At 40.5% G+C, this 17,043-nt stretch overlaps 1 protein-coding gene across 1 annotated transcript; it reads right to left on the bottom strand.

Moving 5' to 3' along the window:
• Nucleotides 1-1,859: 1,859 nt before the first annotated feature.
• On the bottom strand, nucleotides 1,860-9,058 carry mchr2b (melanin concentrating hormone receptor 2b). Its single transcript, XM_061290266.1, has 2 exons — nucleotides 8,426-9,058; nucleotides 1,860-4,898 (listed from the first exon to the last, which is right to left on the bottom strand). The coding sequence occupies exons 1-2, from the start codon at nucleotides 8,815-8,817 to the stop codon at nucleotides 4,259-4,261; spliced, it is 1,032 nt and encodes a 343-aa protein (XP_061146250.1). The 5' UTR covers nucleotides 8,818-9,058; the 3' UTR covers nucleotides 1,860-4,258.
• Nucleotides 9,059-17,043: the final 7,985 nt, after the last annotated feature.

The following is a 17,043-nucleotide window of genomic DNA, read 5'->3' as shown; positions in this document are numbered from 1 at the left end:
AAGTACGGTCGTTATGGTGTTCTTTTTGAGGTTAGTAATATTGTTTATGCTAAACATGCCTTTAGGAATCTGAACATAATTAACCCACCCCAAAATGTGTGGCAAAATATGCAGTATGTATGAACAATTTGTTAATGTGCTTGTGTTTAATTGGCCAATAAATAGTTGTGTGCTGCCTTTAAGCAAATGACTGCTTTGCTCTTTAAAGGGGTCAGCTTGCTCTTTTTGGTACTATGAAGAAATCTACAGAAAACTACAGTTGATTGAATAAACAAAACAAATCCATTGACTGACATACAAGTCTAAAAGTCATCACAGAAAACATAGCTTACCTTCACGAACCTTACAGCTGTGATGTCACACATGCACGTATGAAAGTGAATTGCATTTTATTCACACCGACCATATGTGGACTTTAAAACAGGTAAGAGAGCACACGTACAAGGTATTACTGACCTTGGTGAATAAATGCCAAAACATAGTGAATTTAAAAGGAGAAAGTTGAAGTAAATTCTTTGATCCAAACAGTACTGTGGGCTTTCATCAGGGCCAGATGAAAGAAGGCTGGAGGCGCAAGAAAACACAGGCAATGCAGGATTGTCGTGTCATGACGGTACCAACAAAGATAGTACAGGTACAGTACAGGTAGTGATGCTATTGCAGTTCTTATTGATTGCTTTGAAATTGATGATGCTATTTGAAGAACCTGCGGACCTCTCAGTCTACATTATCACCATTTCACTTGAAAACACCTCATGCAAATGTGATAACCCAATCTCAGTGGATGAACATAGTTTTTTGCTAAACAGTGAACACGGATGTCATTCAAGAGGTCCAAACTCCATTACTTTAGCTGCGCTTACAGAATGGACACCATACTCTCCGAGCTCTTAGAAACTCCCTGATCAGTATGCAATCACTAAAAGCACCAGTCTTACACTTTTTCACAATTTCTTTTAATTTACAATTGTCTTCAGAACTGTGTTCTTTGCAAGCATGGATTGAGGAGGTCTAAGGCAGATGAGCGGTAGAGTGAGAGTAAGAGGAGTCTGTCTGCAAGGTGGAGGTTTATCTGGAAGGGCTCAGAAGAAGAGACTTGTGGCTAGTATATGCCTACTATAGTTTTTTGCTCTTTACTGTAAAAAAACTGTTGTTTTTTTCTGTATTTGTTGCCCATTTTGTAATGCTTTTGTTCCATATTTGAAATGTTTTGGCACTGGTATTGCCTTTTGCAAACAAAATGTGTCATTTTGACCACTATGGCATGTGTTTAGCCCTCTGCTTTAACTGCTTTGAAAATGTTGATTTGGAGTTGACAGCTGTGTCAAAACAATCAACGAAAACTGGTACAGAACGTACTGCACTAGTGGAACATCGCACTGCAATTTGCTCAACAGACCATCTTGTTTGACAGATTCTTCAATAAACAATATCCAGCCAACCTGTCCAGGAACCTAAATAAATATTGCCCCGGTAATTACAGGAGGTGTTGTACAGTAGTTTAGCTCAAACATGTGCTATATTATTTTATTTGAAAACCTAATAAGCGGCCATTTTGTTCAAACTACGGGGTTTTTTTTCTGGTCACAGGTTAGTGTTACAAAATAGTGATAAATAGCCCTCGTGGTCATAGACCACCTGGCTCCATTCCAGTTGCGGATGTCTGTGTCCTTTAAATCCGCATTTACCCGCTCAAAGTTTGCCATTTGAAAAATAGACAATTAAGATTGTATTTGCTGATATTAGATTGTTTACATTTGTGCGAAATCCCCAGAAAGCTCTACAATATTTGCCAACCAACAGAAGAACAGTCAAACCCACTGTTCCTCGTGACCACAAACAAACAGTGAGTCAACCGCTCTTGGATAAAAGCCACTTTTATTTCAATACAACAACAATGTACAATATGTAGCCTACAATACCAACATGATATTCTCAACAGAGCATCGGATATTCTTTCAAAATACACCAAATGTTTCACTATTTGACTGTAACAACACCAAACTGCTGCAGCACATATTCTACATTTCATGGATACAAACACATAACATCTTGAAACTTCCAGAGCTTTTAGAAACGTTTGAAGTGTTGACAATGATGGCAATTGTAAATTTAATATTTTTTTTCTGTAAAGGGATTTTTGCAATTGCATCATAGACCACTGAAAATGAAAACAAGACAACCGCAACGTTCATGTGACATTTTAGTCAAAGTCGCATTTTGTCAGTGCACAGTGTAGATATTACACTCCGCTTTTTCTGTCCGCATGTTCACACTTCACAATGCTTGGATTCAGAAGCATTTAGCTTGAAGACAAAACATGTGAGCACAACCACAACTTGGTAGGATCTCAGGACCACAGCACGGCAGGAAACACCACACAAAAATTATTACCACAGATCAGAACTAATGAACACTATAATACATATTGCATATTGATTGTATCGACCGCAGTCTGTTTTTTAACATACACAAGGGAAACTATGCCGTGATTGATTAAATAACGCAGTTCATGGGATAAAGAAATGGACTATACAGGATTAAATGTTAAATTGCAAATTAATTTATATCAACTACATAAAGGTAGCTCTGAAGTAATTGTGTTTGATTTCAGAAAATAAGCCCAAAAATAAAAGAAGCAAAACTACCTTTTTTTGTTATGTCCAAAGATGTCACAGTATATCATCAGCATTTGTTTAATTTTTACAATAGAAATGAATAAGAGCAAATTAGGTTCATACAGGAAAATTACATCATTATGACAGAAAGATTCACGGCCATTATTTCTTGCTCAGTTTTTTTCTTTTTTGCACATACCTGAAATGAGAACAATCACATAACGTTTGACAACATAATAATAACAATTTGATATGTTCAAAGCTCTCCACTGGAACGCCACCACAATAAAAACTTCTGCTTGTGATGAAATTAGAGTGAGCCGATTGGACCTGCTGTGGTGATCCGGAGCCTTCAAAAAGATGCTCAACTTGTTTAGTATCTTCATATTGATACCAAAACTTTATATGAAACTTAGCTTGGATTGGATTTGTGTGATTCATTTGCACAAATGTGTCTTTTTATGCTCCACACGTTTTCCCATTGGACTGACTGATCAGGTTCAAAATAGCATCCCATTGATGAAGCCTTTCACCAATCTAGATGCTGTTATAGTATGACCCTTCAGTAACTTAAGTCTAAACGGGGTTCCTGGGTAGACAGTTTTTTTAGTGACCTACATAAGATTCACCACACTAAATAATGTTGTCTAATTACTGTTTCTAATTAGTGGACCTTTAGTTGGAAATAAATTCACGAAATGCACAGAAAGTGCTACTTTCCAATTTGACATTTGATTACCTTTTTGATTCAATGAGACAAGTACTGTCATAAAAAAACATCACTTATTACTCTTTATCTTTGACAGTTAATGTCCCGAATAAATACCTTCATTAATATTAATGGTACCTAGGAATAAAAATAATGAGGGGCTGTTAACATGAGATGACTAACTGGAAACCGGTTAAGACCAGTGTAGTCTTGGCAATCATTTCAAATAGAGTTAAATAAGCATTTTTAAATGTGGAGGATGTGTTGGTTAATATTCAAAATTTCTACGGTACTATAACATCTGTTGGTCAAAATACAAATCCAACTGTTGTTTTGGTTTTTCCCCAAACACACTCACTCAAATTAGAGTACATGACTACCCCTGACTTCAGAAGTAGAAATTACTGATTGTAAGCTGCAAACTGCCTTGTCGAACCTCTGAAATTTCAGACATCCCATGTTTCATATCAACAATACTACCTGTCCTGTGTCCAGTTGGACAAGTGGTTGGCGCACATGCAAAAAAAGCAGAAGGAAAAAACTGTTAATGTTTGCCTGGTCATGTAAACCTGTCCTAACTCTGCTATCTTGGTTTATGATATCAAGATTAACAGCGAGTTGTCAGGTAAATTGTCCAGGGGAAATATCCCCCGTTTTTTTTTGTTGTCAGACAGAATGTAGCTGCGTTTATTCAATTATAATATGATCCCCAAACAGTCACACTTGAGTGGTACCTCAGCATCCCTTCTTTCATTGCTTCCATGCTTGGAAGCAGGTGACAAGATACTTAAATCCGCATCACCTCCTTTGCTGAACACGACACCCTCAGTATGATTTCTGATCCTTGTATAAATTTCACGGCCTACATTACCTTGTCCATTTGAACAAAAAGCAACATGTCCACATCTCTCTCTGCCAGAAATGTTCCTCACTAAATGGCAGTACAACGATAACCGGGGTCAGCGGCCATACAGGATCCCTCTGTTTTCACGACAGTCACTTTGGATGAGTGTTGGGAACTGTTGAGCGTGGTTCGGCGACAAAGACGTTCACGGTAATTTTGGGCAAAGATAAGCAACATCAGCGGGTTGATGCAGCTATGGGAGTAACTGAGGCAGATGCTGATGTTGTAGACGTAGATGAAGGCAACAGTTGGGTAATTGTTGCTCAGGTTGATCACCTGGATGACATGGTAGGGCGACCAGCAGATCAGGAACAGCGCGATAACCATCAGCACCATCTTGGTGGCTCTCTTGGCCCACACAGTCTGCTTGCGTTTGACCCGACGGATGGAGCTGAACACGTGGTAGAGCGTGAGCGAGTAAAAGGTGCTGATGATGATGAGCGGGATGATGAAGCCCAGGATGGACTGATAGAGCGTGTACCAGTACATGTCCTCAGGCCCATCTAGATACATCATGCAGATCTCCAAAAGCTCTCTACGTACGACTTTGGCATACATCATAACCGGCACAGTGAGGAGAAAACTGCCGATCCACACCAGCGCGTTGATTATGATAGTCCACTGAATAGTCCGCCGCTCTGAGGTGGGGTGAACGATGGCAATGTACCTGTGGGGACGAAGTCACAATTTTAGAGGCATTTAGTCAAATGCCTATTTCTATACTGATCGGTCAAAATCATTTAAAATCTTCTGAGACACTTCATATTAAGATGAGAAAATAACCTTTTATCCAGTTAATAGAAGTGACCTAGTGCAACAAGCTAATTAAAGACATAGCTTAAAGCCATAAAGACACATACTTGTCGCTTCCCAACCCTACACAAAAGGCACATCAAAATTGAAGGTTATGATAGTTTTTTCATTATAGGTAGTTTTTTTCTTTTGATATTTTTTTATTCAGTAAGTTTTAGTATTTGGAGTGAATTCATTTTTGTAATACTTTTTGTAATACTTTTACTTTTTATAAATGCGGTATGTCAGTTCAAGGTTGAGGATAAATGAACCTTCAAAGCTCATGCATGGTATTAATTAGTTTCAGTTGGTTTTCACTTTTCCAGGATTCTATTTTCTTGTGTTTTGAGTTTTCTTATTAAGATTATGATTAAGATTAAAGTCCCAATGATCGTCACACACACACCTGGGTGTGGTGAAATTTGTCCTCTGCATTTAACCCATCCCCGTGTGATTTTAATCCATCCTCTGGGGGAGAGGGGAGCAATGAGCAGCAGCGGTGCCGCGCTCGGGAATCAGTTGGTGATCTAACCCCCCAATTCCAACCCTTAATGCTGAGTGCCAAGCAGGGAGGCAATGGGTCCCATTTTTATAGTCTTTGGTATGACCAGGCCGGGGTTTGAACCCACAACCTTCCAGTCTCAGGGCGGACACTCTACCACAAGGCCACTGAGCTGGTTATACTTTTTTAACAAAAATACTTGTCTGGGGCGTCTGATTACCAAGCTTTTAATAACTTGACAATCTTGAATATGTTGTGCAAGCACTAATCCAAATATTAAATGATCACTAACTGTAGGTGTGATGTCTGGGTCGGTACTATCAGCAGTAAAAGATGAACTGCACTTTTGGCATTTCTTTTTTTAATTTGTTCTTCTAACATTTGCATCACCAAATAAAGTTGCTAAAATGGTCATGGATGAATAAGCAAATATGATGCCATTATTTTCTTGTTCTTGAATTACATGTACAGTTCAACATCTAGTGAATGTACCTTTATTGTTTTTAAAAGGGGAATTCAACCCCTCCAATGTCACTCAGAAAGAGTTGAAACTGATGACGTTCATGGCTTCACTGAGCTCATCTCAGGGAACATTTAAAAGAATAACGCCACAAGGTTGTTTTGCTTTTCCCTTGACAATAACCTTACAACCAGAAAAAGCATTGGTACGTAAGTGTTATTTCAAATGCTCTTTGAAACTTAAAACTTCCCCAAAATTGGGTCAAGAATGAAAAGCAATTGATAACATTGGAACCAGATCCAATACATTTCCTTACAATCCAATGCACTGATGGGAAAAAGTAATGTCTGAATCTCAGACATTGAATGGGCGCATCATGTAAAGGGGGAGCAGTTATGAGAGCATACTTGCGTGAGCGTACTTTAGCAACCAGCTTCAGAGAGGAAGAGTCAAGGTCATAGATATGAATACAAGAACTGATGTTTCAATAGAAAATGGAAAGCACCATTTGGGAAACAGGATGGAATTATTTGCCAGAGAAATTCCTTGACATTTGATGGAGCCAAACATAAACCTTCTGTGAAAGGCTAAAGTTTCAAGAACAAAGTGACCTACTGATGGTGCCTCAACATAAAAGCCTTTTTGGATGGCTCATCAACTTTCTTTGTAAGGAGCATTAGAATGTAGAAAATTGACTGAAACATTTTGTCTGCCTCAAGGTGATGCAGACAAATTCACATCACACTCCCAAAACAACAAACAAATAATTCAATAAACAGAAGGTTTGAGACACCCATCTACAGACATCCATCTAGACTTCAAGGGGATAAATTGTTCTTTTACCCCCCACAGTTTGGGACAATTGTGTGTCTTGATAACGTGAGAGTACAAATTGGCAAATGAGAACAGCGAAGCGATTGCGATCCCCTGCAGAGACAATGGGATCATCACCAAGTCAAGAGTTACTCTTGCTAATTACTGTGCAGATCTGTGTCTGTGGCAAATGCACCGCACACATTGCCAAACATAAACACATTGGCCATCGTGAAAAACTGAACAATCAACTATATGTGACGCTTATTGGAAATTAAAGCTGTTAATTAATGCTACTACAGTATGCGCAATGGAACATCTAACAAAACTCAATGCAGCTTTGCTTACCTTTGGGCTTGGCTAAATATTGTGTCAGACAAGATGTATGTATATATAATGTATAGCGTAATTTTCGGACTATAAATCGCACCGGAGTATAAGTCGCACCAGCCATAAAATGCCCAAAAAAGTGAAAAAAAACCCATATATATATGTATATAAGTCGCTCCTGAGTATAAGTCGCCCCCCCACCCAAACTATGAAAAAAATCGCGACTTATAGTCCGAAAATTGCGGTATGTAGTTTGCATGTTCTCTCTGTGCCTGCGTGGGTTTCCTCTGGGTGCTCTAGTTTCCTCCATTCCAAAAACATGCACGGCAGGCCGATGGACCACTTGAAATTGCCCGTGAGTGTGAATGGGTGTTTGTCTATGTGTGCAATGCGATTGGCTGGCATCCAGTTCAGGGTGCTAGGATAGGCTCCAGCACACCCACGATCCTCGTGAGGAGAAGCGGTTTAGAAAATGGATGGGTGGATCCACAAAGAAAATTTCTGGTATTGCAGAATAGCACAGATTATTTATCATTCTAATATATGACTATATTGTATTTATTATAACTCCGACCTATGACGATATTGAAAATCATGCTGTGCATTTAAAGAGGCAATTTGAATGTCACATAATTACACTGGGAACGTTCCCGTAATCACGCATGATTCTTGGTATTATAACTACAGCATGATTCTTTGGGAGGAGATTTATAGAATATATATAAACATGTAAAACATGCAGGACAGCGACCCTCGAGGACCCTAGCTAGACATGCCTGCTTTCGAATAAGGGTGGGGAACCTGTGGAGCATGACAACTGATGATATTCAAGCTTGCCTGCCCCATATTCTGATAAGAAGACATTTCAAGAAAAAGTTTGAAACATCAGCCATTTTGCTTAACTTTAATGCAAAGTATGAAATGTTTTAATGTTAACATAAACAAAAAAAAAAATTGTTAATATTTTTTACTAAATTTACCACAGTTATTTCCAGGCAATATTTTACATTTATGTTTATGTTGACCTATACAGCAGATTTTAAAAAAATGTTTTCTTTTTTTTTTTGTTAAGTGGGCCCCAGTGTGATGGCACCACTTTTGAGGAATGACAAAGAGTAAACATGATAAAGCGGTCCTGAAGTGGATCATATCACCTTTGGCAAGCAGTACATATCTCTGTCCTGGTTCTTCATTACAATATGGCTAGAGGTCACCTTAATTATTTGACTTTCAACATTGTGAGGTAAATAAATGCTTTATGATGACAGTGTCAGGAAAATCTCTTTTATGGACTTACCGATCAATACAGAGCACGGTTACTATTCCCACGGTGGTGAACTGGTTGCTGACATCCACCACCACCACCGCCTTGCACATAAAGTTGCCGAAGACCCACTGCCTGTCTCGGACCAGCTGATGGATGTTGAAAGGCATCACCAGCAGGAAAAGCATGTCTGCTATGGCCAAGTTGAGCACGTAGATGTCCGACACCATTTTCTTCTTGCACGCAGCCACCGCGTAAATGACCAACCCGTTGGCCAGAACTCCCACAGCGCACAGGATGCCATAAATGGACGGAAGAATGTGCATGAAAGTAGTGATGTCGATGAAGCTCGGAGACGAAGCGGTTGCGTTTGCACATAATGGCTCTATAGAGTTGTTACGGCAGAGAATGTCCGTGGCATTCATTGTTATCCTCTGTTGCGCCTGTTGGTTCTAGTGCGCGCCGCGCGCCCTGCAGCCGCCAAACTCTTCTCGATTGGTCCCTCACTCCAAGGAGCGCAATGTGATGGAAAACAGGCGCTGGCTAGTCTAACTACAGGAAAGGCGTCAGTCTCTGGGGCATGTCTCATCTCCAGAAGCCAACAGTGGAATGACCAAAAGACCAAGAGGCGCACGCGTTAGACTGTCGAGGCTTGTGCGCCATAGAGAGCAAGGTCCCTCCCTTCCAGCTCGATCCGCGATCCCACCGGTCACAATTGTGACCATTCATATGCATATATATATATATATTTGCTCATTTTACGCACACACCAAACACATTTGAGTGTTTATTTAAATATACTTTACTAACATTTTTTGGGTAGGATCTGAGGCAACCATCTTCTCGTGGCGCTGCCAGAAAGTAAACAGCTCTTGTCATGTGACAATTTCTTCTAAACATGTGCCACTGCATACATTTCATTCCAACATCGTACTCTGTCAATATTTACTACAAATACTTTAAGAGATTACACAGTAGCATTTCTACATAGAAACCTTGAAATTAAATTATTTACATCCATCACAATTGTCAACGGTGGGTTGCTACCCAAGTAGATGAACAAGGAAGTCACGTTGGATCTTTCAATCCAGTCAAGTAGGACTTTTTTTTCCCCACAGTACATCCTCTTTTTTCATTAGATCAATCCCGGCCGTTTCAGCGTGGGGAAGTTGCTGATACATCAAACATAATTGAATGTGTCTTGTCAGGCAAGTCCATACCATCCATCCATTGATCCATCCATAATTGCACTCGCAAGTACATTCAATCGTATTTGCCAGTCAGAAAATGTTAACTACATATTGGCAGCTCTACGCTTATCGTAAGATTTGAACTCTTCAGGAAGATATCCATCGCACATTCCATCAGCTTATCCAAACATTATAACCTAAATGCACTTTACACTGTCAAACACTGCACTTTATTTAGCTGCCCCCCTTTTCACTTGGTCTTCAAGGCGAACTTTTAGTGTAGTTGAAGAAACATAATATTTCTGGTCAAAATACTCATAGTCGCCAGAGCCCCCCATTGTGCTGCAGCAACAATGCTGTCACTGTTGTATAGAAGATTGGGGAGTCTTATCAACACTTATTTAAGAAGAAAAGAAAAATGGCTTAGGCTAGGCACAGTGTCATGGCAAGAGTTTCTGAATAAAGCCGGGCTGGCTGGGGAGGGATAAGAGGGATGAAAACATTTCTATACGTTTGTTGTCAGGCTATGACTGGAATTTGATATTAAAATAAGTAAAATTCCATGGTTCGTTATTGCTGTTGAAAATGTTGGTAGTCAACTCATTCACTGCCAGCTCTGTTGAAATGAATCATTAACGTCGATAGACGTCAATGGCAGTGAATGAGGTAACTCACTGTCTCAGAGAGGGAATCTTGTCTTTAAGACTACTTGCATGCTTTGAGCGTGAGCGTAAATACTTGTTCACAAGCGGAGAACCTATATAGACACGAGTCCTCCGGTTAGTTGGCAAGCATTTCAGCGAGTGTACCCTTCTTTTTGCCTACAGCCAGTAGATAAGCAGTAGAGAATCTGAATGGATCATCATCAGTTATTTCCATAACATTGATATGGCAGCTCCCTAACCAGGCAAAAAAAATTTTGGGAGGGGGATTTTTTTTAGTAAATAAAAATAAGCAAGAACATACTGTATCAAACCTTTTCTTGTGGTGCGGGCTTATAGTAAACATTAGAAACTGCTGATAAAAACAAGTGATGAACAAGCGAACAGGCAATAATTTACAACAAGCAAAAAATCAACAAGCCTGTTGCCAAGAAACTTGACTTGCTTGAGTAATATGGCTTGCACTATTTTGCTGACAATCGACAACCCAATAAAATTGAAAGCAGGACCGATGGCGGGTCTCAATGCTGGTGTAAAGCATTAAATAATTCATGTTTAACAATCAAGATCCTGATCCAGCTTCTGCAGACCTTGCTGATTATCTGATCATGTACATTAGGCGTGTTGCAGCAGGGAGAGATATAAAACATAAAGGAATATTAATATTGATCATATTTTAATTAAACAATATTTTCTTTAGCTGACAAACTCAAAACAGTGACTGGATTTATAGCTTTAAAACTCTTTCTTTCTCTGTTGTTATTCTTCATGGCTCAATCTGACGTAGCGCATATGTGATGTCTCAATTGTGAAGTCACACAATGCTCTGCTAAAAGCATAAGTTCTGGAGTTCTTTATTTCGGAATAGGGTCTCAACACATATTTTATTGTTTTTGATACATGCACGATTGGAAACAAAGTGATTCCTCTTTTGTCACAGAACACGCACTGATGCACTCAAAAAGCTGTCAACAGCACTAACACTTAATAGTGAATAAATGGTGAGTCACAATGAGCTTTCTGAGAGCTGATTGGAGACAAATGACTTCAGTGAGCAAATGTAAGGTATAAAATGGATTTGCATTATTAGAGTAACGTGGCGGCTCGGTGGCGCACTGGGTAGCACGTCCGCCTCACAGTTAGGAGGGTGCGGGTTCGATTCCACCGCCGGCCCTCCCTGTGTGGAGTTTGTCTAAGCGGTACAGAAAATGGATGGATGGAGAGTAACGTGTTTTCCATCTCTTTAGTGGCATCACTGCGTGGACATAATGTCCATCCATCCATTATCTGTAGCGCTTGTCCCCACGGGGCTCGCGGGCGTGCTGGAGCCTATCCTAGCCGTCATTGAGGAGTAGGCGGGGGACACCCTGAACTGGTTGCCAGCCAATCACAAGGCACACAAAAACAAACAACCATCCACACTGTGACTCAGGCAATCTGGAGTGCTCAATCGACCTACCAAGCATGCTAATGGGATGTGGGCGGAAACTGGAGTTCCCAGGGAAAACCCACGCAGGCACGGGGAGAACATGCAAAGTCCACACCTGGAGGGCTGGAGGTGGAATCGAAGACGTAACCTCTGAACTGAGAGGCGGACGTAGTAACAAGTGCTATTGTGGCGCCATGGACATAATGTCACTTTCCTAATTCATCCAATTTGTCTGATGGTCTGTCATGGTGTCAGCTTCAAAATACTACATTAGTCTTCGGACGGACTTTTGAGATTAATAGCATGCACTGTATGTAACGTTAGCAATCTGATAGCTCTCGCCATATGAATATAAACTGTGTTGTAGAGTTGAAACTTAGGTCTCATTATTAGAGCCATGTCTATCCAGTCACCCATTTTTTTTATACTCTTCATTAGGGTCATGAGGGAGCTGGAGCCTATCCTAGCTAACTTGTGCAAGGGGCTGGGTTACACCCCTGAGTGATTTCCACAAGTCAATCGCACGTTTACATTTACAACTATGGACATTTTAGAGTCCTTAATTAATCCAAAACGTTGGAGAAAAATGGACTACACAAGGGAAAATTTCCAACTCCACGAAGGAAGGTCCACACTGAGATTCACATTGCAAACCGTAAAATTGTCAGGCGGACTTGCTAGCCACTCGCCATTTGAATACACACTAACGAAACGTCAGATGAAGCCCACATCTTAATACTGAGAACTGACTTGCTCTTAAAGCTTCAAGTTCACAGCAGGGATTTTCTGACCTTTAAATGCTACTGGATTTATTCATCAAGTGGTGCAGATCAGCAGACTTTGGTGGCATTGTAATCTAATCAGCTCAAGTGAAGTAGCCCGAGTTTTTGACAAACCCAATTTAGAGAACACGTGTATTGGAGCGCACGCATGCACTGATTTGCGTCACGGAATTACCACTTCAACTCAATTCAAGCGAGCTTCATGAGTGCAAATGAACAACGCTTCCAACAGCGACGTGAGAGTTATGCATTTTCAGACGTTTAATATCAGTTTTGTACTAACTAGCAAATTGGGATAATTTTTTTCAGGCCAATTTGGCATAATAAAATTCAGGTCACTGATTAAAATTGTTCTTTTGAAGTCACAGTATGTTGAAATGTTTGAAAGAGATGTTTGAAAGTTTACTGTAAAGACAGCTGTTGGAAGCAAATCTAAAAAGCATCCAACTCGCATGCTCCAAGCAGACCAGGAGAAGTTTATCCATACTTTTCTGTCTTGTAGATCTTTTAAGCATCTTTAAAATTGATTCACCTGTCATCATTTCAGAAAGTTAACTTTGCTTCTTTACTTCTTTTTGTTGTTAAATGTGTCTAGATGTAGTAATTTAACAACCCACTTTGGTTCTCTTTGCTTCACCTTTTAATATCTTCAGCAGTTCTGTTTGTAAACGCTTTCAGGTCTCGTGCTTTAGGTTGTGTGAAGCACATTGAGTTCTCTTGTGCATTAAATCTGCTAGCTATATAAATAGATTTGCCTTGATGAGCAAGCAACATACTACAGGTTCAATCATTAAATGTTTAATATTTTGCAAGTGTCATCGTCTGTACTTTAGACGTACCACCTCAGTGGCCTAGTGGTAGAGTTGAGACTGGAAGGTTGTGGGTTCAAACCCCGGCTGGGTCATACCAAAGACTATAAAAATGGGACCCATTGCCTCCCTGCTTGGCACTCAGAATTGAGGGTTGGAATTGGGGGGTTAGATCACCAACTGATTCCCGAGCGCGGCACCGCTGCTGCTCACTGCTCCCCTCTCCCCCAGGCGATGGATCAAAATCACACGGGGATGGGTTAAATGCACAGGACAAATTTCACCACATCCAGATGTGTGTGTGACGATCATTGGGACTTTAAAAATTGGGTTTGTGGTTTGTGCCGCCCCCCCAAAACAAATAAAAGGAGAGTAACTGGAAGTTTTTTTTCATTCAATTGATAATTAGCTTGATATTGAAGTGATCCCGTTTCTCGCATGCAATTAGTCAAATCCTTTAACGGCCCTCAAGGGTTTGGTGTTATCTTATCATGAAGATGTGCTTTGGTTTTCCACCATGACTTACACCAGTCAGTCATACTGCGCAGAGGCTGATGTGGAATTTAATGCAGTCATGCAGGGGCAGGACTCCGAGGTACTTCGATCAAACGTGGGAGGAAATATCAGCGAGCATTCCTCATGCTGCCCTCAGGTAAAATTTGCTCATTCCCCGTGGTGTTTTATTTCGGTTCCCAACTCTCAAATATAAGAAAACACAAGCGTCATCAGGCAGAGAGCTCATCAAGCACTTTAATAAGGACGAGCAATTCGGAAGATGAATGAATGAATGAATGAATGAATGAATGAATGAATGAATGAATGAATGAATGAATGAATGAATGAATGGACGGACGGACGGGCGGACGGACGGGCGGACGAACGAACGAATGAATATTGCACAATTTTCAGATAGGGTCCTTGATTAAATGTTAAACTTTCATAATCAGCGTTATCATACACAAGTTGTGCTTGAAAAAATAATTTGTGTCAGCAAGTGGTAACGTAGTGGAACACTACTGAATATTTTCAATAACAATATACGTCCACGTCCATTTTTCTCCATGAGCAGAACTGAAGTTCCGAGAACTTTTTTGAACTTGTAGCTTATCAATGCCCTGTAATTTATTCTTCTGATTCCCTGGAGCTAGTAATACGTCTTTGCCAGAAGAAGAAAAAATTATATGTTTGAAGCCACTCACTGTGCAGACCAACAATGGGAAGCAAAATGTTAAAATGATGAAACACTTTCATGATAACGACAAAGATGATTTGCATTGCAGGTGTGCTTCAGGCACCTTTTTGACATTCTTAATTTATATGCACGTGTAAAATGAAGTGGACTGGAAAAAAAAAACTTGATCCTATTAAAACAATTATGAATTGACTTGGTCTAAATATTATGTTCAACAATCGCACAAATGCCACTACAATGTAGTTGGAAATGATAGAGTCAAAGTATGCTTCTTTCCACCAGCATACTCTAAATTCATAATAGATTTGTCTGGTTGTTGTTTTGAACAAAATACCGTATTTTTCAGACTAAAGGTCGCTCCGGAATATAGGTCCATATAGCCATAAAATGCACAATAACGTGAAAAAAAACATATCTAAGTCGCTCCGGAGTATAAATCGCATTTTGGGGGAAATTTATTCGACATAATCCAACACCAAGAACAGACATGAACGAGCAATAACAGGCTAAACGATAGGTATGCTAACGTGACATAAACACAAATGAAGAGCTGAGAACGGGCCTGACGTAACATTCAGAGTTATTCAAAAAACTATGACATAAATAACACGTTTATAAAACCGTCTGTGTCACTCCAATTCATTAAATCCATCGATCGTCCTTTGTCAACAATGGGTGCGCGCCGCTGACGGCGCTTGCACTTCAAAGTATTCCACAGGCCCATATAACGATATATAAATTATATATCAAATAACTATTATACAAGCAATAATATTATCAAACCATCTGTGTCACTCCAAATCATTAAATCCATCGATCAAATTCCTCGTCCTTTGTCAACAACGTTGCGCGTGCGCCCTGACGTCAGCCTCGTCGTTATTCCACAGATCTAGTGTATAACTATATTGTAGCGTTAACAAAGTACGAGGAAAGATGTGGGTTTGGTAAACGGCTCTTTATTTAACAAAACAACGAGCCAACAACTACTGAACTGTAACGATAAAAACATATACAAGTTGCTACACAAAATAAAATATATCAAATAACTATAACATAAATAGTTAACCGCCACACGGCCCCAAGCACCGCCGTCGACTTTTAGGCGTGTGGCGGCGTGGACTTCCATCCCCGGAGGTGGCACTTCCAGCCACGGAGGTGGAAGAGAGCTCCATAGAATAGGACCGTGCGTAAAAGCCATGTCCGATCCCCATCCACCGTCCCCGGACAGCCACCCGGCCGAGCACCGGCCCCCGACTTCCATCCACGGAGGTGAAAGAGAGCTCCGTAGAGTAGGACCGGGCGTGCGTAAAAGCCATGTCCGAGCCCCATCCACCGTCCCCGGACAGTCACCCGGCCGAGCGCCGGCCCCCGACTTCTATCCACGGAGGTGAAAGAGAGCTCCGTAGAGTAGGACCGGGCGTGCGTGAAAGCCATAATAGTTTTTCAAACCTTCTGTGTCGCTCCAAATCATTAAATCCTTCAAACTCTTCGTCCTCCGTGTCACTTACAAACAAAGCCGCTAATGATGCGGGTAGTACGTGGGGCCCTTGTCATCTTCGTCATCCCGTGATCAATCTCTGTCCTTTTTGTAAACAACCGCGCTGCTGTTCTCGTCACTTAGAAATTCAAATTACAGTAATCCCTTGCTACATCGTGGTTCGTTCATCGCAGTTTCACGTTTTTTTTTATTTGAAAATTTTTGAAAAAAGTCACATATAAGTTGCTCCTCAGTATAAGTCGCCCCCCCACCCAAACTATGAGAAAAAACGCAATTTATAGTCCGAAAATTACGGTAAGTGGACTCTGCAACTATGGCAACCTTTTCAGTTTGTGCAACCATGTGATCAAAACGCAACGCATTGTGGGTTTAATGGCAGAGAATGGAACACCATTTACTGTCAAGTGCGCACAAAGCCTGTTTCTCCGAACTCAAAACCCGCTTCAGATAACTAAAGGAAAATAGAGCGGGGCAATATCTTGCCAAGATAAATGTCAAGGCAATATTTTGACAGAAATAAAGAACTGAAAGTACTCGACCTATATCAAAAACCACCGCACCCACTGGAATCCATCTGCCGTCTGAAGGCTTTTTTTTTTTTTTAATTTCACACATCGACGGTTGTCTTAATTCCACCTGTGTCATCTGCTGATGTTGACGATATTACTTCCTCATTATAACTATCAAACGTTTTTATTGTTGCAAAATAGTTGTTTTAAAGAGTGAAATGTAACTTGGCTCTGATTGATTGATTGATTGATTGATTGATTGATTGATTGATTGATTGATTATTGACACGCTGCATTGTGCTTATAACCGTTTGGAATTGAACTGTTGCTTGCGACGACACTTTTGGGATTTAATCTGATTTAACTCAAAACCTAACATGGCAGAGAATAGAGTCTGTACAAAACAGCCCGGGATGACAAGATGGATTTGTTTGGGGAAGTGGGGGTCAATCATGTGCCAGGAAAAGTGCCACCTCTTAGACCTCGGGTGTACATTTCAGTCAGGATAGTGCCAGCCTGCAAATAGCAGAAATTCACATTCAATCGATGCTCACCGATATGCATTGTGTGTGTGTGTGTC

The sequence above is a fragment of the Syngnathus typhle genome, linkage group LG1 (genome assembly GCF_033458585.1).
Source record: "Syngnathus typhle isolate RoL2023-S1 ecotype Sweden linkage group LG1, RoL_Styp_1.0, whole genome shotgun sequence".
NCBI classification, from domain to species: Eukaryota; Metazoa; Chordata; class Actinopteri; order Syngnathiformes; family Syngnathidae; genus Syngnathus; species Syngnathus typhle.
The sequence above is the reverse complement of the archived record's forward strand: the minus strand, read 5'-3'. Positions and strand labels throughout refer to the sequence as shown.

Bases quoted from the DNA above. Each gene is read 5' to 3' on its own strand.
- mchr2b (XM_061290266.1), bottom strand. From the start codon at position 8,817: ATGAATGCCACGGACATTCTCTGCCGTAACAACTCTATAGAGCCATTA. The intron at 4,899-8,425 runs GTAAGTCCATAA...TCGTCCCCACAG, and splicing joins ACCGTGCTCTGTATTGATCG to GTACATTGCCATCGTTCACC.